This window comes from Phytophthora infestans, genomic scaffold (assembly GCF_000142945.1).
Source record: "Phytophthora infestans T30-4 supercont1.137 genomic scaffold, whole genome shotgun sequence".
NCBI lineage: Eukaryota > Oomycota > Peronosporomycetes > Peronosporales > Peronosporaceae > Phytophthora > Phytophthora infestans.
The window spans coordinates 224,900-246,833 of NW_003303622.1; the positions used below are offsets into that span (position 1 = coordinate 224,900).

Below are 21,934 nucleotides of genomic sequence, written 5' to 3' on the forward strand. Positions count from 1 at the left end.
TACCAAGGACTGTATGCACAAGGACATCGCCTGGCTGTGCGCTGCCAAGATGGTGTACTCAAACGAGAGTGCATTTATCTAGAGTTTAGTATTGACTTATTTGCTATTTGTATACTAATCTACCTTTGCGGTACAGCGGTGTTCTGGCGGAGGCTGCTCCACACTTTGCGTTTTGACGCCTGCCGCTCACCAGAGAGCAGCAGAGAAGAGAGCAGCCTCGCCAGACACCGCAGTCCTGTCGCGGCCTTTTGCCCGGCACTTACGTGTTTACGTTACTTCCTGATTACTTTCCTAAAGTTGATACTTAAGTGTATTTACATTTAAATGGCTCCTACTCTTAGAAGCGATCGACACATGGAGAACAATCCCCCCGTGACGAACTCTACGTCACCACTGTAATCCGCGCAGCACTCAGAATCCGGGGGAGAAACTATCGAGCACATTTTTTTTCTTGGCTCTGCAAGAGAACATCCGCACAGTAGCAGATGTTCAGACGTATGATTTGATTGAAGTTACACCTGGAATTGTCATTTTGCAGATGACGTCTAGACAAATGAGACGTCCGTGTTGGAGGGATCTTCGTTGGTGTAATAGTAGAAGTTCAGGACCATCGGTCGAGAAGTGTGTCTACGTTGAACTGGGGGATCTGCCGGCTCGCTCCGTTGAGGGACATCCCGGTGCTGCTTCCTGTAATACCGGACACGTTCTTTCTCGTTTTTCTTAAGCCGTCGCTCCTCACGTCTCCGTCGTACTGCAGTTTTACTGCAAGAAAACTTCTTCTTCAGGTGCCTCTTAAGCGCAGTAGGCGACGATAGATTTTTCAAAAAAAAAAAGAGACAAACTCGAACCTTGTGTACTGGTGCAGTTCGAACTGTACACGGTAGGCCGTGTATACACGAACTGATGAAAATTATTGAATCAAATGGTGTTTTGCGGCTCAATCCCGATCATTTCGATCCACACTGGCGAATTAGAAGGTTTGATGAAACATCACTTACTCCTCGAATAGCAGAACCAGCAACGATTCAAACTTCTTCACGTCGTCGCCCTCGCAGGAGCCATCGTGCAAATCAGGGTGTATCCGGCACAGCTCGCGACCCCGTTCTCAGTGAACGAATCGATAGAAATCACCCAGCGACTCCACCACGGGCGTGGGGCCGAGACACTGATGCTGTGGACGGTAACACTGATCTGCCTTCGTTTAATTCAATTTTCTCCTTTTTCAACATTTACCAGGCACCAGCTTCGACATTAGATATTGATCAAGAGGCCCAGACATTCCAAGACGTGTTCACACCAGCACGGACATGGGGATATGCTGGACTACGGCCACTTCAGTAACGTTAGTTTAAACTATAATACAGTTAAGTTATATAATTCATGAAATTGGTGTAGATTTACCTCGTTCCACACGACACACTTGTATTGTACTTTTGCCACTGGGCACGTAACAATCTCTTCGTCCCTCAGCGGCTCGCCTTGTCGAGGACAAACTGTGAAACCTGAGCTATGCTATGACTGCACGTGTATACGATACAGCAATAACTTCAATCAAATCATACGTCTGAACATCTGCTACTGTGCGGATGTTCTCTTGCAGAGCCAAGAAAAAAAATGTGCTCGATAGTTTCTCCCGGCTACACATTATTCTTTCCCCTAACCCTCCTCTAATAATTTGTAAATACTACTGTAAAAATAGAATCAAATCTTCGCGTCCTGCTTTTTTCAGCTTAAACCTTCAGGAAGGCCAGTGAGGGTTAGTTATGATTGGTAGAAAACCGTGTCAGAAGGTTTGATTTGGTTGGTTTCTTCACATTTCTGCACGATTGTGAAGATTATTAAAATAATCTTAATTCTAATCCTGTCCGTGATAATCATTTTGTTGGAGTTGAACCGATGGGGGCATATGAAGCGCTGGCGATGGCGCAGAGCGCGCAGTTGTACCTGCTTGTAGGGATTCTGGGGTTCGTTGTTTATCTTCTGCTGGTGTTGTCCTACTTCCTCGTGCCCAACATCAAGGCGCAGCATCCGGCCGCCGACCTCGTGGTGTGGCACGCGGGATGCGGGCTCGTTTTGTCCGCCGGTTTCGTCTTCGCCTTTGCGCTGCAGCGGCAGGACGTGGAGCCCGAGGACGATGAGCTAATTCGTCGGCAGTGCTCAATACTGGGCCCTTTCAATCAGTTTTTCCTACTGGCGGGCGTCTGCTGGTACCTCATGCTTTCGCTCGACCTGCTCGTGGCGCTGGTAAACCCTTGGATGGGCTACAGCTGCAAGTCGTGGGCGTACCACACCATGCACGTATTTCTTGTAAAGTCTAAAATAACTTTTATTGATGTGCTGACTGCGGTCTGTTTGCTACGTTAGTGTGTGGAGCGCGAGCACCGTATCCGCCTTACTACTGCGCCAGCTCAATCTCTTTGGCCTGTCGTCGCTCAACGTCTGCTGGATCAAGCGCACCAACGACCCGGTGCAGGTGAATACAGTCAACTGGGTTTTTCTCTTCGTCATTGTGGGCGCCACCTGCGTGCTGTCGTTTGCGGTACTGGTGTTCGCAAGCTTCCGCTTCGTCAGACGCCAACTGGATGTCACATATCGCGCCAAGCGCCGCAACTTGATGCAGTATTACCGGTATTTACTGATATTTGCGGGTCATTGGGCGGCGTGTGCCGCGCTGTATTACGCAGCGTATCTTCAAGAATTTGACGGCAAGATGGCGAAACACTTCGAGCTCGCGTTCGCTCTGGTGTTTGGATCTTACCCTGTGATGCTTCTCATTGTGTGGATTCTAAACACGGAATTATACCAGAATTTCTCCAGCGAGAACAACCTCTCGAAATCCGAACGAGGAGCTGGAGACTCGACCAGTACAGAGCACTTTAGCGCTGCCTTACGCAAAGATCTGATGCGCTACACGACTGCAGGGATCCGTTGCAGCATTTGTGAGTCCCCTGCAGACAGCTTACGTTCACCACTACTGAGTCTGGCGCGAGATCGCTTCGGTTCACTTGATCGCACTGCGGCATTATCATTTCTGCAAATGGAAGAGGGTGATTCCGCTGGCCTCTACCACGAGAAGAAGCGCTTGGCAACTACGGTGTACAATGGCGAGTATCGGTATTACGAGAAGCTGGGCTTCACTGACTATGCGCCCAAAGTGTTCCAGAACATCCGCGAGATCTGTGGAATCGACAACGAAATGTACGAGCAGTCGTTCGCCGATACTTTACTGGAGCGTGCGTCAGAGGGTAAATCTGGGATGCTGTTTTACTTCACAAGTGACCGGAGGTATCTGGTCAAAACAATGACGAAGAAAGAGCACTCGTTCCTGCTTGAGGTGCTCCCACTGTTCCACCAGTACATTTTGAAGCAGCCGAACTCGCTCTTGTGTCGCTTCCTGGGCTGCCACTCGATGCAACTTCCCGTAGGCTGGAACAAGATGTTTTTCGTTGTAATGGAGAATATCTTTCCGGATGGTCCCGTCGATGAGCGCTATGACCTTAAGGGTATCTTCCACCAGTCGAACTTCAGATACCAAGAAGGCATCCCTACGCCAGTATCAAGCGATTGGAGTCGCAGTGGTAGGGAAGAAGAAAGGATGGTTCTGGAGGAAGTTGAAGGAATGTTGAGTGAGAGCCAAAGTGTGGACAGTGAACTGGGACAGGTTACAGAGAAGCAGCCGCTACTGCGTCGTGGGAGCTCGCGTCCTTCACTCAAATACGACAACGACTTTGTAATTCGGCGTGCTTCACTTTGTGTGAATCCAACGACCCGCGCAAATCTGCTCGCGCAGGTAACAAGTGACTGTGGATTCCTTCAGGAATTAGGAATTATGGACTACAGCTGCCTGCTCGGTATCCGGCATTACAACCGTCGCATTGAACCCGACATCATGGACAATCTGGCGCACAACGCGATTGTATCGGCAGATCAGTCCACCGTCTACTACCTTGGCTTTGCTGACATCTTGCAACACTACAATATTGGATGGAAAATCCAGCACTGCTTGCTGGCGGCTGTAGTTGACAAGCGACAAATCACTGCACTTCCACCCGCTGAGTATGCGCTGCGCTTTTTGAACTTCATCCACGAGTATCTACTGCGAGATCCAGAGGGATCACATGTTCGCTCGTACGGGAGCATTGGATACTCGCCTTCCAGCTTCGTTCGATAAAGGTGATCACTTGACGACTGCTTCCTGAAGGCAACATCAGTGCACAATCAGTAAATCTCGTTTTGTGCGTCTCGCTCATCTCTCGCTAGTAAAACATGGAAAACCACACACTAGCTAGGAGAAAGCTAGCGCTCCAAAAATCCTGGTCAGCCTTGTGCTGTGTGGTTCTTCTTGGCCCGTGCTCGGAGGTGGCAAGCGAAAGAGAAGACAAGCTGATGGTGATGATGACGATGGCCTCAACCGTTACAAGGTCAAAATTGCCACACACGTTACAAGGTCAAAATTGCCACACACGGGCATTAAACCGTCCTACTATTAGTGTGCAAGTAACCATGCAGAACAATGCCGAGTTGCAGCGCACACTTAACGAGCTGTGCACGGATCTCTTCGCTACCTCTGCAATAGACAACTGCAGCTCCATCCTGCAGTCCCTTGCGCTGCTTGCAGAGGCGTTTCCCCATGCCCAGTCGCTTATCGGTAGACTGCTCTCCCAACCGGAAGACAACCAAGATCGACCATGGCCTATCACTGTTTCGAAGCTCTCAACCCTGTCGTCAAACTTTCTGTACAACAAGGAAACAGCTCGTAGCACGGTGTATTTGTTGGCGGTATTAGCGAACAACAACTATCTGAACCAGCGTCGCATCGTGCAGAATGTAATTGGTGTTAAACTAGAGATTAATCCCCGAAAACGTGGAGCTCTAGCAACCGGGAGTAATCTGTACGCCCTCACAGTCCCTGTCACCGTCACCAACACGTACCGGAGATGGAAGAAGCGTCAGCAAAAGCTCCAAAACTGTCGTTTACCCAGCGGCGTTCCTCCTACTCATGATGGGATCCCCATGCCGTGTTATTGCGACAATTGTCTCGGTGCAGAGCAGTTGTTATCGACTTGGCAGCAACATTTCCGCGACTTATCGCGATGGTCTCTAGACGATGACATCAAGGACGCTACAAGTAGCGCCCGCTCGCTTTCGACCAAGGAGTTTTTCCGTATGTTTCTAGAAGACTTTGAGCTTCGTGTGTGTACAGTGGGGGGCACAATGGGCAAGCAGAAGCAGACTGACGGCTCGAACCGATATCAAAGTGTGGTGTATTATCTCGTGCCACCGGAAGAAGGGGCCCCAGTGCAGTTCAGCCCTCTTCGTCATGTGAGCGCCATTGCTATTGCTGCTGAGATTGACATCGAAACCACGAGAATAGCGCTACTGCAGTCCCGTGAGAGCCCATCACTTAAGTTGCCAGAATCCAGCATTCTCGCAGCAGACCAGGTCATCCTCTTCTCTGGCACCTTGGACATTAAATCGTGTAGGCCGGAGGATCCGGAAAGTGAGGCCTCGCTTTGTTGTCAGCATCAAGCTGTGGACAGCAACGAGCTTCTACTCGCTGATTTTCTCAGGTTTGAAGAGCAGCATGGCCAGCTTGCCCAATATGACTCCCTTGTTGACGACGTGGGTGGTGAAGATAGTGAAATGGCGGAGACGACGCGACGGGTACTGCTCCGAATGCTCGCTTTTTGCGAGAGCGGTGATCGAATCCCCTTGTCCGTATTTCGTCGCTGCCTCGCCCGTTCTGTTGACTCCAAGCAGGCTGTGGATGATTCATTCACTTTCTGTAAAGTAGAAGGCATTGAGTCTGCACCACTGAAAGCAACGATCACCATGACCGCCGTATTGACTGATCAAGTTCTTCAAATTGACTGCGCTGTAACCACCGTCGAAGGCACTTCTAGCTCATTCTCAACTCGAGTCCCACAGCAAGAGCTCATTAATATGAACGACCCGGGAGACGAAGGGAATCTCAGCTTACTCTACTTATCTGACGACGCACTTGAGATCTTGATCCAGCGTTGCCGCATTTGCACCTGCGAAAATCAAGAGAATCACGTTGATGGTGATGAATTATTTTATCTGCGGTCATCTACATTTGCGGAAGACCGAAGTGTAAAACCTTCGGATGGGCATACTATCGTAGCTCATGGTAACCAGCAAGACTGCGCTGCTGTTCGTCCTCCGCTGTCTTCTAAGGCAAAGCGAGTGCTGGTAGAAATGGAGACAGTTGTGTCGGAAGAAAAGTATCGTAGATGGACTTGTGGCCGACTCACAACGGTCATGGAGAAGCTTGCAACAGTCGTAGCAGACTGCAACGCTCGTATCTCCTATCTCTCGACAGCAAAGGACAAAAAACTCGTCGTAATGCCCTCGGAAGTCCATCGGTCAGCGGTTATTTCTCGATGTCGCCACTGTCGTGATCTGCTCATTCAACTCGGCAAAAAAGTGGCATTGAAAGCGAAGCCGCTTGATACATCGGCGTCGATCTCCGAAGAAAAACCTTGGCTCATAGCCAAAATGATACACTCCTCGATCCAAGGAGTTCTCGTTCACAGTGAGAACTTTGATCCATGGGAGATTCCAGACGCACGAGTGAAGAAACTGCAATTAGACCATCGCATCTGGGCGAGCGGCTACCTGTACCCTGACGCTGCCTTTTACCGAGATTTCGAAGCACGACGACGGGAAAATAGGAAGAAGCAGCAGCAGCTCAGTCGAAAGCTGCTATTGAAGAAGAGAAAATCAAACGATGAAGCTCGAGTGAGACAGCAAAAGTCCATGCAGTCGTAGAACGAATATAACTAATTACAATGGTCACATCTCCTTCTTCGTCCACTCTCCAAACATGTGCTGGTAGTCCTCCAGTTGCCGCTGAAACACAAGTTTCAGGCAGTGAAAATTAGTAATCCCACAAAAATACACACAGTTGTTGTCCTACTCTGAGCTGGTTATTCTCCTCTAATAGACGAAGGTACGCTTCTGCCTGGCTGTCCGTCTGGCGCTTGATCGCTCTGTTCGTACATAACAAACGTTGGCCAACATTCCAAAGACACAAAACCAAGTGCCACCTACTCCAGCTCAGTGTCTCTCTGCTGTGCTTCACCCACGGCTCCTCGTAAGCAGAGTTCCAGGCCACGGGCGTAGACGTCTGCCGCCTTTTTGTATGAGGCCATGCCGTACAGCGCCTTGCCCTTCCGTGAATACGTCTTGGCCCAGTTTGGGTCCAGTATGATGGCCGCATCAGCATCAACCTTGGCCAGTTGGTACTGCCCCAATGCACAGTAGGCCGCCGAACGGTTGCTGTACAATGTAGCCGTGGGCTTACGCTCGATGCCGATTGAATACTCGCGGATAGCCGCTTGGAAGTCTTTGGATTTGAAGAACTCGTTGCCGTAGTTTTTGTGCCACGAATCATCCTCAAAAGACGGAGCACTGCGACCCTGGGGTGTGGACGTGGACAATTTGGCGTTCTCGGGCAGAGCTGCTGTCGGCGGCGCCGACCCGAAAAACCACTCCATCCTGGCCTGATTGGGTTGTTGGGTTTGCAAAACGATCTGAATATTCTAACAGTAACGGGGAAACTGCTATAATACAAGTATGCCTGTAATCGGGTCCAACTTCGATGAGAGTTGAATCTCTAAAATCGAAAAAATATTGAGCTCACAACACTCCTAAATGTATCGTCATTTCGAGGGCCCATAAATGGAGATAATTTTTTTAAGCGATCACAACTTCTTGGCTCAAAGACGCCTGGTTTGTCCGACTAATACTGGTAAGCGACATATCCATCGCCTTTGCGTTCGCGCGGGCGCTCTCAAGGTCCTTCGACTCTCCCGGTAGCATCGAGTACTGCGCCTTCTTTAATTGCAATCCACGCATTGACCTTGGGGCCATAGATGACAATGAACCACCGCTGCTTGACGTGCTTGGGGGCGAGTCCGTATCACACTCATCATCTTGCTCTTGCTGTCTCAACTTCTCCAACCGCTTCCTATCATTGAGTCCAGTGATGCCATTCCCGGCTGATGTTTCGTGTCTTTCCGAGCACGAGCCAGAAGAGCGACGGTGCTTGGTATCGTCCGTAGAAGGCATCACATCAGCATGTGCCAGGGGGTGGTGATAGATGTACATGGAGATGACAAGTACCGTGAGGCCACATCCAAACTCCAGCGACGGTTGGAAGGAGAAGAAAAGCATCGAGAAGAGCATCGTGAGCATCATCGCCATAGAGTGGGAGTACACGCAGGCGATATTGTCCAGGTATTTTAGGATAAAGCCCATGCCAATGCCACCAATGCTATTCACCACCACCACAGCCAATATCCACTTGTTGTAGCCATGAAAGAATCCCTCGGAGAAAATCTCTTCACCCTCCACTAACAGAACTCCAGCAGTGTTAAATAGAATGCCAAACACGTACATCTGCACGTTCTGCCATAGGAACGGGCAGTTCGACTTCCGCTTAAATGCCCACTCGGTGAACACACTAGCACACGACGACAATGTGACGGCCACTAGCACCAACAGTATACCAATTACAAGATCATTGGCGCTCTTGTCTGCGGCCGCATCTTCCTCTGACTGCATTTTCATTCCGCTGCTGCTGCCCTTGGTGGCCATCGCACTCTCCATTTGTCGCACGTGGTTAGATTGACTTGTGAGTACGCCCACAGCTAGTAGCACAATGGCAGTTTTGCGTAGCTCTGACAGCGGGTGCTTAAGCACGAAGCGAAAGAGCACAGCCGTGACCACAATCTTGAGGTTCCACAGCACGGAAAGCGTGGCAGCGTCCATGTAGCGCAAGATAACGTAATTGAGGTTGTTGTCGATGGTGTAAAGGAAGGAGGGGATGGCGTAATAGAAGGCCTCAATGGGCGCAAAACGCGCGGGCGGCGGTGTCTCCGTTAAGACGATGGCAGTAAGCATAACCACCAGCTTCAGCACCTCGATGAGCAGTGTGACGGTCGTGCTACTATATGGAATTTTGCCGTCCTCCTTGGACGCGCTGATGCAGAGATTACCTGAGCACATGAGCGTCGCCACCAGCAGCATGCCGCCCAGCATGCGCATGAGCTGCATTTTGTCGGGGAGAGGCAGTGCAGGTGCAGTAATGCACTCTATGTGGCGGCTGGTCCGTTTTGCGACTTAACTGTAGCCTTTTAGCTACATATTAGTTTTAGCAACTTCAAGATCGCAAGCGATGGAAGTCTACGAGGCGTACGGTGACGGCGTGGCGCGCATTCGCGAGGCGGTGATGGAGAACCAGGTGCACGATGCATGGAACCCTAGCGCTTCATGATGTGTGTGGTATCTCTAATGGAATTTGTTTGTTTGGTAGCTGCAAATGCGACAGGTGGAGCAGTCGTTGTTGGGCTTTCAGAAGGGTCTTTTGGGCGTCGAGAGGGAGATGCTGCCGGTCTACAAGCTCACGGAGCAGCTAAGAGGCACACAAAAGAACATCGATTTGAGCGTACTGGAGTTGCGTCAGATCAATGAGAATTTTGTGGCGGCACACCAGGTGCAGGGGCGAATGGCGTCTCAAACCCTCCTTAGGCTGACTGGTTGTTGTGCTTGTTACAGCTCGCTCCAGTGCTACTGAGCGGCTCCAAATTCGAGCAGGACGAGTACATCAAAGCTCTGAATAAATTGCTAGTGGCGATCAAGTTTTTGGAGGGCCATCGCTCGTTTGAAGGCTCTGGGAAGGCGCAGGACCAAACCAGAGAGCTCCTCACCCAGGTGCGACGCAAATGCTTAGCAGATTTCGTCAGTGTTGTGAGCGTCCTATCGAGAGGGGAGCGAAATGACGATGGTGGCTTGAAATGGGTGGAACCTAGCAAGCATGACGTGTCCAGAGCTGCTCAGCTGCTGGACTGTCTACTGATTTCTGGTGTCGACCCAAAGGAGCTTCTTCGAGAGTACGGCAAACAGCGCTTTGATGTGATCAGGATGTTTATCGGTGAAGATCCTTCTGGGGGATCCATGGGCTTCGATTTAAACACCCCCGCTACAGCCTTGGCCAAGCGTCTGAACGATATTGAAGTTACTATCGAGGCGGAGAGAATATTAGCGATACTCATATACTCGAATGAAGAGCTGGCCAATGCGGCATTTCGTCATTCCGCGCACCAAGTGCTGGAGTCTTGGAAGAAGGAAATTGACGTATCATTGCGCCCACCCAAACAACTTGATGCCGTTAAGCTTCTACTGGCTCATGATTTGCTACATTCCCGACTTGAAGCGCTCGAGTCAGCAGTACTTCCGCCTCTGTTGCTACGTGACCGCGAGGAAAAGGAGCTAGAAGATCCCTGGCTACTGTCGAAGGCTATACACGCCATAGTCACTGAGCTTGCTCAGACTGCAAAGCAAAAATTATTTAACTTTCAGCCGGTCCTGGTTGAGGCTTCAGGAGACCGAACAATCACCAAAAATGGCAATGTCCACCCAATTTCCAGTCACGTAAGTCTCTAACTTACGTCTGTGTCATCCCTTCAAAACGTACTTTAACACGGCTCTTGTACATTTTCCTAGAGCCTCAATTTTCTGCGCAAGGTTTGTGATCAAGCGAAGCCTCTGAAGATTCTACTTGAGAAGGACACGGATGTGACCGCCGTTGGGTTTGTTGACACGGTCGTCACTCAGCTCATCGGAGCTCTTACAGCAAAGGCTGACCAACTTAAGGGACGAGAAGGCCTAAAGCAGCTCTTCCTCGTTAACAACTTTGGGTACGTCGCCAACTCGCTTCCACACTGTATCCAGCCCGACGATGCAGATCTGGAGAAGCAGCTCCATGGGACTATCAAACCTCGCGTGGATGTCATGCGGAATGACGCTCTTGGTGCTTTCATTCGTCTAAGCTATGGCGCTTTCAAGGAGAATTTGAGCGACCCCACGGAGAAGTTGCAGTATGCAAAAGGCGGTAACGTCTTGACGCTCGAAAGCGGCAGGTTGCTGAAGGAAATTTTTTCGGTAAGAATGAAGCTCTCGGTCAATATGGAGAATACCTGAGGATCGTTTAACGCTGAATTTGCCCACAGAAGTTTAATGACCAGCTTGAAGAGCTCTACAAGACGCAGAGGACTTACGTGGTGGCTGAAGTTCCCATACGGCAGTACTTGATTCGAACTGCAGTAGACACGATCATCCCAGCATACAAGGCATTTTACGAAAAGTATGTTCGTGGTATGTGTACGTGGACGTCAACACAGTGCTTATCTCTCTCTCCCTGTTTATTTCGTGGTATGTAGATACTCGGTCATCCAGTTCTCCAGAAAGCACGCTTCCAGGTATCTGAAGTACACTCCCCCGGCAGCTCAGAACCTCTTGACAGACTTGTATTCGGGGGAGGCTTCTGCAGGAGACAAGCTCAGCGAGGTCAGCTCGTCGTAGCTATCATCACCGGATTGGAAGTCGGTGAATTGTGTTGGTAGATGCTTCTGTGACTACTGCATAGGATTCATCAGCACTGACAGCACAGAGCCCAATGAAAGTTTTAGTACAAAACTGGCAAGTATTACCAATCTATCAACACGAATACCTTAAACAGAGGCCGGTGATTTCTGGACCAGGAATTTTCAGTGTTTGCTTTAGGATGCCGTCTGACCCGATAATGGAGATCTTCCCGTGGCTAGTGTTTCCTCCTGAGTAAAAATTATATCACCGTTAGTTTCCCAAGACTTAGAGCGATATTGTCTCAAAGGCTGCCGAGAGTGTTTAAATACCTGAAAAGTCGTAATGTCCCACGTACAGAGTTCCGTCAGCCCCGCAAGCAATCCCCGACGGCCCCATTCCGCCTGAAAACTGGTAGAAGACGCTCGCGTGATAGGCATTGCTGGGTCGTTGATGGAGTCTCACAATGCGATTCTTCATGGTCTCCGTGACGAAGAGTGCACCATTGTCTGGGGATACTGCAATACCCCACGGGTATGCGAGGCACTCCATCACCAGCGGACGCAGCACTTGGCCACCGCTTGGACTCGACGCGATGCAGAAGACGCTACCTCGAGGTTTCTCGAGCGTTGTTTCGCCCAAGGGGCCGCTATCTGTGAAGAAAAGGGTGTTGTCCTGTGCGAACGCAATATCGCTGGGACCTCGGAAAGCGCGTTCCTCGTACGTCTTGACCATCACGCAAGGCTCTACAGCGTCGTCCACCCGGAGGATAGCTGCATGGCCACAGTCGGCGAGGTGTAGACGACCTTGGTGGTCGAACTGGGCTCCCAAAGGCTCCCCGCCGGAAAAGACAACGGGGGCGTGAGTGTCTGGGGGCTGATACTGGAACACCTCGCCTGTTCCTGCAGACACGTAGTAGATAGAGCCGTCACTGGCAACCAACGGGCTGCAGATCTTCGCGCCACGGCACGTGATGACATCCATGGCGAGCGGTGCGCCTCTCTAAGATCTGGATCAAATACTTATTTTTCCACCAATCATCACCAGCGATTATATTGCTAGGGGACGAGATGAGTGGCAACAAGAACCCGACCAACAAGAAGCTGGAGGAGCTAGTGGAGAAGGCAGGCGTAGACAAAAGCGTACTGGAGGATCCTAAGCGTGTTGTGTGTGACGATGTGTGGACGGAGGAGCGCGAGCGGTTGGCGCGCGAACACCTGAGCCAGGACAAGTCCACAATTCCCCAGTTCTGGCAGAGTGCGTTCGTTGGCAGTGAAATGACAATTGCATAAAGGCCGTACTACTGACAGTGTTGCTGTGTGTGTGGTAACAGACAAGTACGAAGAAGATGCAGCCAAGAGCTGGGACAAGTTCTATAAGCGCAACTCCACTAATTTTTACAAGGACCGACACTATCTTCATTTGGTGTTTGAGGACCTGGGCGTGGTGCCCCAGACCGAGGAGAAGAGGACCTTGCTGGAGGTTGGCTCCGGAGTCGGCAACGCGGCGCTGCCGCTGCTGGAGATTAATCCGGCTCTCAATATTGTGGCCATCGACTTTGCTGACTCGGCCATCGATCTACTGAAGGTGCGTACGAGAGGGATGTTTGGCTGTCTGAACGAAGTATTAACGGTTTGGTTGGCTCGCGTTGCAGACACAGCCTTTGTACGACATGGCCCGTGTGTCCGCCTCAGTGTGCGACATTACGAAGGATGCACTTCCAGACGCCGCGTTCGCTAATGGTGGCGTGGATTTTGCGCTCTTATTGTTCAGCTTGTCGGCACTGCACCCGGACAAGATGAAGGCTGCGGTAAAGAAAGTAGTTGCGGCGATCAAGCCTGGAGGCAAACTCTTCTTCCGTGACTATGGCCGATACGACCAGGCACAACTTCGCTTCCGCTCTGGCTGCAAGCTCCAGGAAAACTTTTACGTCCGCCAAGACAACACGCGAGCGTATTACTTCACAACAGAGGAGATTGCGGATATTTTCACTGAGGCAGGTCTTGTTCCGGTGGAAAACGAGTATATCCGTCGCCAGTACGCCAACAGACTGCAGAATGTCGTTCGCTTCCGTGTGTGGGTACACGCAATCTTCGAGAAGCCTCCCACCGCCACGGACACAACACAAAAATGAGTTGTTTGCCGCACTCGTGTTACTACCAAAATAATACTTCCGAGGTATATTCTCTACAGTACAGTAGACGCACGTTTTGGTACGAACAGCACCAGGCTTCATCTATCTCTTTAGGTTGCCAGGTGGTGTAACAAGTCAACGAAGACGCGGTTGTCAATCTCCGTCACGAGAGTCACGTTCGCCTCCTCAGATGGAGCATCATGGCCCCAAATGCAAGCGCCACGCTTCTCATCGGGAGCCAGGTGAATGCGACCTTTCAATGCAGCAGCATTCTTGATGTACTCTGGATGCAAGAGGATGGCGATGGCATAGGCGTCGCATGGAAAGAAGCCTTGGTTCTTGCAGAACTCTCTTGTGAACTTCCAGATCTTCTTGACATACTCACCGTTGGAGTTCACCTCCTCATGGAAAATTCTGTCGAATGTATCCCAGGGAACAGCGTTGTCCAGGCATGTCTCGAACGGCACGACGTACAGCTTCTTCGCACTGCAATGCTGATAGACAATGTCGGTGGCCTCAGGGTCGCAACAGACATTGAACTCAGCGTGTGGCGTGTGGTTGCCTTCCCCACGTGACAATCCTCCCATGACCACGAATTGCTTTACATTCGTCGTGAAGTTCGGGTCCAGCAGCATCGCCAGTGCAATGTTAGTCAGTGGACCTACTGCTGCAATAACCAACTCTCCGCTGTACTTGTGCGCCAGGTCGATCAGCGCGTGCACCGCTTCGTTGCGTCGCGGAGCAGTCAGTGGGGCTTCCGTCTTGCCCGATTCACCTCCAAGACCATCCGGGCCGTGACCCTAAGAGGAAAATGATCGCATCAGTCCTGACGTGGAAAAATCTTCACTTCAAAGTCCACGAACCGCCCACTTTGCCTCTGAGACACTAGCAACGATCGCCTTGGATGCGCCACTGTACACAGGAATTTTAGAGCGTCCAGCGGCCTGGAGAATGCTGTACATAGGTTTATAGTCGGCGGGGATACATGAACTGGATGAGTGTATCATAATGATACTGTACTATCTTTCCTAGCTTTTTAACTCACTGCGCCACGTTGTGGTTTGCTTGGTGCACGTCCACGTTACCGAAGACGGTAGTAATGCCTACGACTTGTTCGCCAGGGAAGGCATGCAGAGCCATGAGAATGGCCAGGGCGTCGTCCACGCCGGCATCGGTGTCTACAAGAAGGTGCATGGGCCAAAATGGCTTTGGATTCAGAATGAGGAGCTTTTAAATAAGAATTGTGGGTAAAATGGATCAGATTTTGATCAATTTCACCAATCATTTGAAGCCCTGATCTTACCGCAGGGGATGCTTTGTTGAGGCACCAATCAAGAACTCGTAAACCTTTATATGTTGGGGGCACCATTACCGGTAATAGGGGCACATAACCAAAAACTTTTATTACCCGCTACGCACTGTATAAAATTATATTAAGGATTGATGTCATGCCGCAAATCCTGAAAGCCACCAGCAGCGGCGGCAACATTATAACCAAACTAGCACCCTGCATGTAACGGGGTACAATCCAGTGTGCCCCAATGTTACATAAAGAGTGACCCGTCACTCTTGTGGACACCTGGTACACGGTACCAGGTGCTCTCGGAGCCAGTCAGTGCATGACTACTTAGCTCCACTATAGGTAACCTCTAGTTTGTATGAGACCCAAGCTTATCTTACTTATAAATACATCAGTCTTAAATCTACTCCTCTAAGTAGCAAACCGTTCCCACTGAGGCCGGGAACACGTGGACTTACGTTCACTCGGGTAGTTAATACCCTTAAGCACTTCCTCTGTGCAAGGTGCTGTGTGACCCCGTCACACTTGGTAGCACTAGTAGTCAATCCAACACCATCGCGGGTAGATTGAACTACCTGAATCCTCTGTGCGCTCAACGTTTGAGCCAAGATGGACCGAAGCGAGTTTCCTCGCTTGAACGACTCACAGTACGAGTCTGTTCGGAAGATGGGAGGCATCTTTGGACAAGATGTCCTTCGCAGCTTGGCGGCGGCGACGCCTGCCGAGCAACAAGAACGCGTGACCGCGTTTGAGACCTACGAGCGTGGTCTCATCGCTCACGTCCGCGGGGGCTTGGAGGCCACGATGGCCGCTCCCCAGGCAACCAGGCCTAAGCCGGTGTGGCTGAAGGTCCCCGCGTCTGAGGGGAAGGAAGGAGAGAACCTTCACTTCTGGGTCCGTGAGGTGGAGATCGCCATGAAGGCGGGTCTCATCTCGGACGAGCCAGTTCGGGTGGCGTCTTCCCTGTCCAACCTTGGTGGACGTGCCAAGCACTGGGCATACACCAGGGAGACGACATCTCCTGGATGCTTTGCATCCTGGGCTCAGCTGTGTGAGCAGCTTCGAGCCGCGTTCCTACCGGCGAACGACGAGTTCCGCCAGCGCTCACGCTTTCTCGCGTGTAAGCAAGGTAAACGTGAGCTGCAGGAGTACGCGCAAGAGATGCGCACGTTGGTGGCATCTCTGGCAGGGAATCCTCTGCCTGAAGACATTAAGCCAACAGTCTTCATGGACGGCCTGAAGGTCGGTCCTGCTCGCACCCAGCTATTCCGGGTGCAAGCGACAACTATGGAGGAGGCGATTCGAATCGCCCTCCAAGAAGAGTACAGCCACAAGCAGGCTGGTACTCTTCGGGAAGAAGAACATCGCCACGATGAGAATGGCGTTCCTCGGGAGGCGGAGCATCGCAGCAATGACGCTGTTGCTCCTGCTGTCACGCAGCCCGTCGATACCGGTGCGTACAGCGAGCCCGAGCCCATGGACTTAAGCTCAGCCGAGAGCTTGGTCCGCTGCTATGGATGCGGCGGACATGGACACTACCAGCGTGTGTGTCCCTCGCTAGTCCTCGGGAAGAAGACGGCCCGTGGGCCCCAAGTCCGGTGGCGCAGGCCACGGCCAGGTGGACGAAGACTCCCCGGCCACCAGTAGAGGCGGTATGCCCTACTGAAAAGCGCTAAGTCTTTGTGATGGGTGTGCAGGTTGTGCACACCACGGGACTTAGCCCAGAGAGACGTGGTTCTCTCAAACCGGTGAAGGGCAGTGATGGGCTGCTGGTAGTACACTCGGTGTACGGGGGTACGGTACCCCTTGAACGTTTGATGAGTTCTGGGGCGTTGATACGCCGCCGGAACGTCGCTTGGCATAGCGACATCCGACTGCACTCTATGTCAGAGTGGCGGTCATGGGCTGGTCCTTGATGGACTAGCCTTTGGTACGGTAGTATCAATGGTCCTCAACGGACCTGAACGTTTCGGCTCGATGAGCTCGCGCACCGCGGTGTCGCTCGCAGTTCTCGCCATGAACAACATGGCTGTGCCGAACATAAGACACAGCCCGGACTTTGGTGTGGCAAGGCTGAGAAGGGCCTACCAGTCCAGGTCTATGACGGAGCATTGGTGAGTCATGTTCCCACCTCCGTCATGACTGGGGCGTCTGATACAGACCGCCAGGACGCAGAAGCGTCACGGAGTTGTCAACGCGCCGACAGCTCTGCGTACAGCAAGACCATGCTCCGCTGCGGCAATGCCACGGGCATGGGTCTTTTGCCCGGCGTGTGGACCTGCTACACCAGCAGCGTCCAACGCCGAAGGTCGTCGCGCCGTACGGGCTTCGACAGTGGTTATGCCTTTAAGCGCTAACCAGGTGGGTAACTTAGGACCACACGGTCGCCCAGACCTTAACTGAAGAGGAAGGCGCTGAATGCGCTTCCTGTGTGGATAACACAGTACCACACGCAGTCGCCCAGACTATAACTGAAGAGGAAGGCATGACCATGCTTCCTGTGTGGATAACACAGTACCACACGCAGTCGCCCAGACTATAACTGAAGAGGAAGGCATGACCATGCTTCCTGTGTGGGTAACACAGTACCACACGCAGTCGCCCAGACTATAACTGAAGAGGAAGGCATTGTCCATGCTTCCTGTGTGGGTAACACAGTGCCACACGAGGTCTCGAGTGCCTCTGATGTCGTCAACGAGACATCACGACGTGGGTAACGAAGTGCCACGTCACGTCAGCCGCCGCAAGTCGGGTCTGAACCTTGTTCAGGCCGACGTCGCTTCAAGCGACTCGGAGTCCAGGGCCCGGACTCCTCTGACTCGGTCGGTGGACACCAACTCTGTCCGGTGTGTGGGCGGGTCTGCCACACCAGCCGATCCCAACACCGAAGGTCGTCGCGCCGTATGCGCTTCGACAGTGGTGGTGCCTAAGGGCATTCACCAGGTGGGTAACATAGGTCCACACTGCGGGTAACAAGTTCCGCAAGCAGTGAAGCTGCTTAAGGAGACCGACATTCGGTGCTCCGAGCGTGGGTAACAAAGTTCCACGCAAGGTCACTCAGACCATAACTGATAAGGAAGTCGCTGTATGCGCTTCCGGTGTGGGTAACAGAGTTCCACACAACCAAGGTGGGTAACAGAGTTCCACACCCAAGGCGAGTACCATAGCGCCGCACACAGAGCCATTGGCTCGAGGCGCGAGGTTGTCTTGGCCTCGCCAGACGTGAGCAACTCGCTCGACGTCAAGTCGCGCAGACTCAAACTGCTGACGCGAAGGCTGAATGCCTTCGGTCGACACGGCCGACGCGGTCGACCATACCGACGCAGTGCACATGGCGGAGAGCCGTTGCGCCTGCCAGTGGCTATTAGAAGCCACGAGAGACTCAGTAGTCTCGAGGTTAAGTGGGGGAGAGGCTCGGAAATACCTTTCCTCCCTGACTTTCCAAGAGGCAGGTAGCCGTCGTGCTGCCAGTGGCTATCACAAGCCACGAGAGACTCAATAGTCTCGAGTGTAAGTGGGGGAGAGGCTCGGAAATACCTTTCCTCCCTGGTCTTGAGGTAAGACCAAGTTCCTTACGGAACCAGGCGTCGATGTACATCGACTGCAGGCTGGAGGCGAACAGCCGGGCTAGAGCTGCGGTAGCTCTAGCCGAACAAGACATAGTGGCGAAGAAAGCCACGGGCGCAAGGTGCCTCGGAATCGCTGAGCGAATCAGCAGTGTTGGGGTTGCAAGCAACCACACACGAGGCGAAGCGCGGGCCTAGTGTAAGTCCCTTGGTCATGAACGACCTGTCGAGTAGGGTGAACGGAACGTCTCACCCGCCGACAAAGCGGTTGCGGTACGTGATGTACGCAACGCGCCGGGTATAATGGGCCGTGGAGCCATAACCCAAGTGTGGTGCACGAGTGCACACACAACTGACCAGGTGGTGGTCGAGGCAAGGCACGCAGTCGTAACTGGTGCCGCGCCGAGCATGACACCGTGGCGACGGCAGCTTGCCTCACCATGGGTTGGTACCCGTGAGTACTCGGTGTCAATGCCAGACACCAACGCCGCAGTGGCATGGTGGTGAGATATGCCCCACCACGGCCGAGTACCATCAAGGTACATGGTGTCTGTGACAGACACTGGTATAGGTGCAAAGAATATGCACCATACCACGACCCGATGCGCTCTGGACGCTGTGAGTCAACGCACGTACCGTGCATCGGCACTGGCTGCTGTCGAGCAACCTGCCAGGAGTTCCACGTAATGAACTCGTCGTGCATGACACACATGAAGTGCACGGAGCACTTATGGTAGCTGTGGTACGTATCGTACACAGCGTGCCTCGTGTACGGTCCCATGGACCTATACACTGTGCTTGCACATGCGTCGTGCATGATGCGAGCACTGGCCATGAATCTGTTCAGGCGACAGCACAGCAGAAGCTGTTGCCGCCAAACATGGCAACCTTGTGGTGGGCGTACCGCACCAAAGGTTAGTACCGTACGGTACATGGTGTCGATGGGAGACACCTACACCACGGTTGTGTACCGTCACGGTACACGGTGTCGATGAAGGACACCTTCGCGCCGTTGGTATGGTGACCAAGACGCGAAGAGAGCGTGGCAAAAGCTCCGCCCGCAAGGATGAATCCTTGCTGGAGCCAAAGGCATGGCCCGAGGTGAGCTGAGAGCTCCCTCTAGTGCTGGGGAAGGTGTTGTTCTTCTCGGTGTCGTCCCTCGCGGGAGACACCATGCTCCGGACGCGTTTGCGAGGACTGTCGTGTCCTCTGGTGCGAACTGTGGGCGAATGTCACACGTTCGGATGCTATTGCACCCTGTGCCAAAGCACTGTGCGCGCGCTAGCGCAGGAGCTAATGCAGCTCTGAGTGTAGGCTTTGCGGCCAACACAGTTGTGAGCATAGGGATGCAAATCCCAATGAGCTTTGGCAGCACAAGTCACTGTGGGTGTGACTGAGAGCCGCGCCAGTCTCGTGGCTGCTCAGTGTGAGAATTCACCTTTTGGTGTTTTAATTCTCTCACTTCTGATTGGAGAATCAGTTGTGATTGGAGAATCAGGTGATTCTCAGTTAAGTGCGGGAGGATGTAACGGGGTACAATCCAGTGTGCCCCAATGTTACATAAAGAGTGACCCGTCACTCTTGTGGACACCTGGTACACGGTACCAGGTGCTCTCGGAGCCAGTCAGTGCATGACTACTTAGCTCCACTATAGGTAACCTCTAGTTTGTATGAGACCCAAGCTTATCTTACTTATAAATACATCAGTCTTAAATCTACTCCTCTAAGTAGCAAACCGTTCCCACTGAGGCCGGGAACACGTGGACTTACGTTCACTCGGGTAGTTAATACCCTTAAGCACTTCCTCTGTGCAAGGTGCTGTGTGACCCCGTCACATGGTATATATCGTATCGTGAATGGGAGGTCGTGCGTTCATGACCTCCTCGTCATTATTAGATCGAATGGTCATCTCAAACTTTCACCTACAGCATACGATTCGCTCTTGCGGATATAAAGGGACATAATCAAAACGTGGCAGCCGCGAATTTGACCTCCTGTAGATCTAAGAAGACGTAAAGACAGGCTCGCTAGCACCGAGAAAACCACGGAGAAAATGGGAACGCGCGCGAGCCAATACTTTCAAAGAGAGTGGGTCTCAATCACCCTGCGGCTGCGCCTTCTTTTCAGTCGTCTTGTAGGTTGCATTCAGATGTAGAGACAACACCCTCTGGTGACATCATCAGTCATAGCATTAATGCCTGCGTCAAGAGACGACGCGGCGTCACGATGGTGTTAACCACACCAGTCCGAAGCATCGACTGATAGGCCGCACGGTAAGGCCCCAACTGATTTTACTTGATGTTCGTATTTCTTCGTGCCCGAAGAATGCAAATTTGCATTCTAGTCTATTGAAACCAAGGGTACGAATGATTAGAAGAGAGTAAGTGTCATGGACCTACTCTGTGTCCACTACTTCGGCTTACACGTTAGCGCACGTGTATGAGGAAGCGTAAGATTCGTTTCACTTAGATTAATTATACTTTCGTCCGAAAGTATAGATTTACTTAGATAGGAAAGCAAATCCGATTTCAGGTAAAATTGAGAACTGTTTATTTGCTTTTTTTGGGGTTTCCTCTTAATCTAATGTTCTAAATGAAACGTATTTGCCAACGAGTGGGACTTGTATGACTTGTCTGAGGCGAACAACCCGGACAGCCTGGACGCCATGAAGAATCTTTTTTTTCGATCTCGTGGACTGTGGCGGAAGGGCATCGATGGCGTCGAGTACGGAGCGCTGCTGGAGTTGTTGTATGCCTTCATCAAGCGCTGGAACTTGATGACCCAGGCGGGTGAAAGCCTCGTCGCTTGGCTGGAACATCGGGAAGGCATCGTCGCTGGGCACTCACTCAGCGAGCTGCGAAGTGTGGTGTAGCGGGATCAGCAAAATCTGCGAGATTGCCAGATCCAACTTATCAACTGCGCCCAGACACCGACTAACGGAGGGGGTCCCCCGATGATCCGTGTTCTGCTGAACTTTCCTCACCTTGTGTACCCGTCGGTAGGGCGGGATCTGCTCTCTCGGTAACTTCCGAAGAGTTCAAGTGGTGAAGCTTGAGTGTCTTGGCGAGACGTGGGGATGGGGTGGAGCAGCAGTAGAAAATCTTCACTCTGCGTCCGTGGATGGTTCCGTATCCTAAGCGAATATTCGAGCTTATGGATCCGGGGCCTAGATCGTGGATCTGGCCGTAGGGCTGCCTTGCGGGTGTGTTTACTTGCCTTTGTGTTTTTCTTTGCGTTGTACTTGCCGCCTCCTGTGACGGGATCTTGAGAGTTGAGATCTTCTTGGGTATACCCGACCAAGTTGTAAATCCGGTTAGCCTGTCGGATCTGCACGTGTAAAGAAAAAGCTCACTAGGTTGTAGGATCTGGCCAATGTATTATTCAGATATCACTACCAACACTAGATTCGCAATTCCCAACCTTCTCCGAGCTCGTACGGCCAATGTAGCTCCGATTCTTGAGGGCAGGAAGGCACTTGCGTGTTACTGTGCAAATAGAAGTCTGTATTGATATTTAAGCCTATACCTGCCTGGATTCTACCTCTAT

At 51.9% G+C, this 21,934-nt stretch overlaps 8 protein-coding genes across 8 annotated transcripts; 4 read left to right on the forward strand and 4 right to left on the reverse strand.

The window, feature by feature from the left end:
* Positions 1-1,896: 1,896 nt before the first annotated feature.
* On the forward strand, positions 1,897-4,171 carry PITG_20028 (Phosphatidylinositol 4-phosphate 5-kinase (PIPK-D12/GPCR-PIPK); the record flags this gene model as incomplete). Its single annotated transcript, XM_002895730.1, has 2 exons — positions 1,897-2,282; positions 2,365-4,171. The coding sequence occupies 2 exons, from the start codon at positions 1,897-1,899 to the stop codon at positions 4,169-4,171; spliced, it is 2,193 nt and encodes a 730-aa protein (XP_002895776.1).
* Positions 4,172-4,503: 332 nt separating this feature from the next.
* PITG_20029 (uncharacterized protein) lies at positions 4,504-5,104 on the forward strand (the record flags this gene model as incomplete). The annotated part of the gene is made up of 2 exons (XM_002895731.1): positions 4,504-5,018; positions 5,071-5,104. The coding sequence occupies 2 exons, from the start codon at positions 4,504-4,506 to the stop codon at positions 5,102-5,104; spliced, it is 549 nt and encodes a 182-aa protein (XP_002895777.1).
* Positions 5,105-6,816: 1,712 nt separating this feature from the next.
* PITG_20030 (uncharacterized protein) lies at positions 6,817-7,544 on the reverse strand (the record flags this gene model as incomplete). Its single annotated transcript, XM_002895732.1, has 3 exons — positions 6,817-6,873; positions 6,941-7,013; positions 7,075-7,544. 3 exons carry the CDS (start codon positions 7,518-7,520, stop codon positions 6,817-6,819), a joined length of 576 nt encoding a protein of 191 aa, XP_002895778.1.
* Positions 7,545-7,954: 410 nt separating this feature from the next.
* On the reverse strand, positions 7,955-9,081 carry PITG_20031 (UDP-sugar transporter, putative; the record flags this gene model as incomplete). Its single annotated transcript, XM_002895733.1, has 2 exons — positions 7,955-7,989; positions 8,067-9,081. The coding sequence occupies 2 exons, from the start codon at positions 9,079-9,081 to the stop codon at positions 7,955-7,957; spliced, it is 1,050 nt and encodes a 349-aa protein (XP_002895779.1).
* Positions 9,082-9,188: 107 nt separating this feature from the next.
* Positions 9,189-11,388, forward strand: PITG_20032 (uncharacterized protein; the record flags this gene model as incomplete). Its single annotated transcript, XM_002895734.1, has 6 exons — positions 9,189-9,268; positions 9,341-9,520; positions 9,583-10,458; positions 10,531-10,968; positions 11,037-11,170; positions 11,247-11,388. 6 exons carry the CDS (start codon positions 9,203-9,205, stop codon positions 11,386-11,388), a joined length of 1,836 nt encoding a protein of 611 aa, XP_002895780.1.
* Positions 11,389-11,394: 6 nt separating this feature from the next.
* PITG_20033 (uncharacterized protein) lies at positions 11,395-12,397 on the reverse strand (the record flags this gene model as incomplete). The annotated part of the gene is made up of 3 exons (XM_002895735.1): positions 11,395-11,464; positions 11,537-11,639; positions 11,721-12,397. 3 exons carry the CDS (start codon positions 12,370-12,372, stop codon positions 11,395-11,397), a joined length of 825 nt encoding a protein of 274 aa, XP_002895781.1.
* Positions 12,398-12,458: 61 nt separating this feature from the next.
* PITG_20034 (methyltransferase domain-containing protein, putative) lies at positions 12,459-13,935 on the forward strand (the record flags this gene model as incomplete). The annotated part of the gene is made up of 3 exons (XM_002895736.1): positions 12,459-12,645; positions 12,722-12,975; positions 13,043-13,935. The coding sequence occupies 3 exons, from the start codon at positions 12,459-12,461 to the stop codon at positions 13,520-13,522; spliced, it is 921 nt and encodes a 306-aa protein (XP_002895782.1).
* PITG_20035 (uncharacterized protein) lies at positions 13,779-14,891 on the reverse strand (the record flags this gene model as incomplete). Its single annotated transcript, XM_002895737.1, has 5 exons — positions 13,779-13,860; positions 13,904-14,322; positions 14,386-14,476; positions 14,568-14,749; positions 14,826-14,891. 5 exons carry the CDS (start codon positions 14,889-14,891, stop codon positions 13,779-13,781), a joined length of 840 nt encoding a protein of 279 aa, XP_002895783.1.
* Between the last annotated feature and the right edge of the window lie 7,043 nt (positions 14,892-21,934).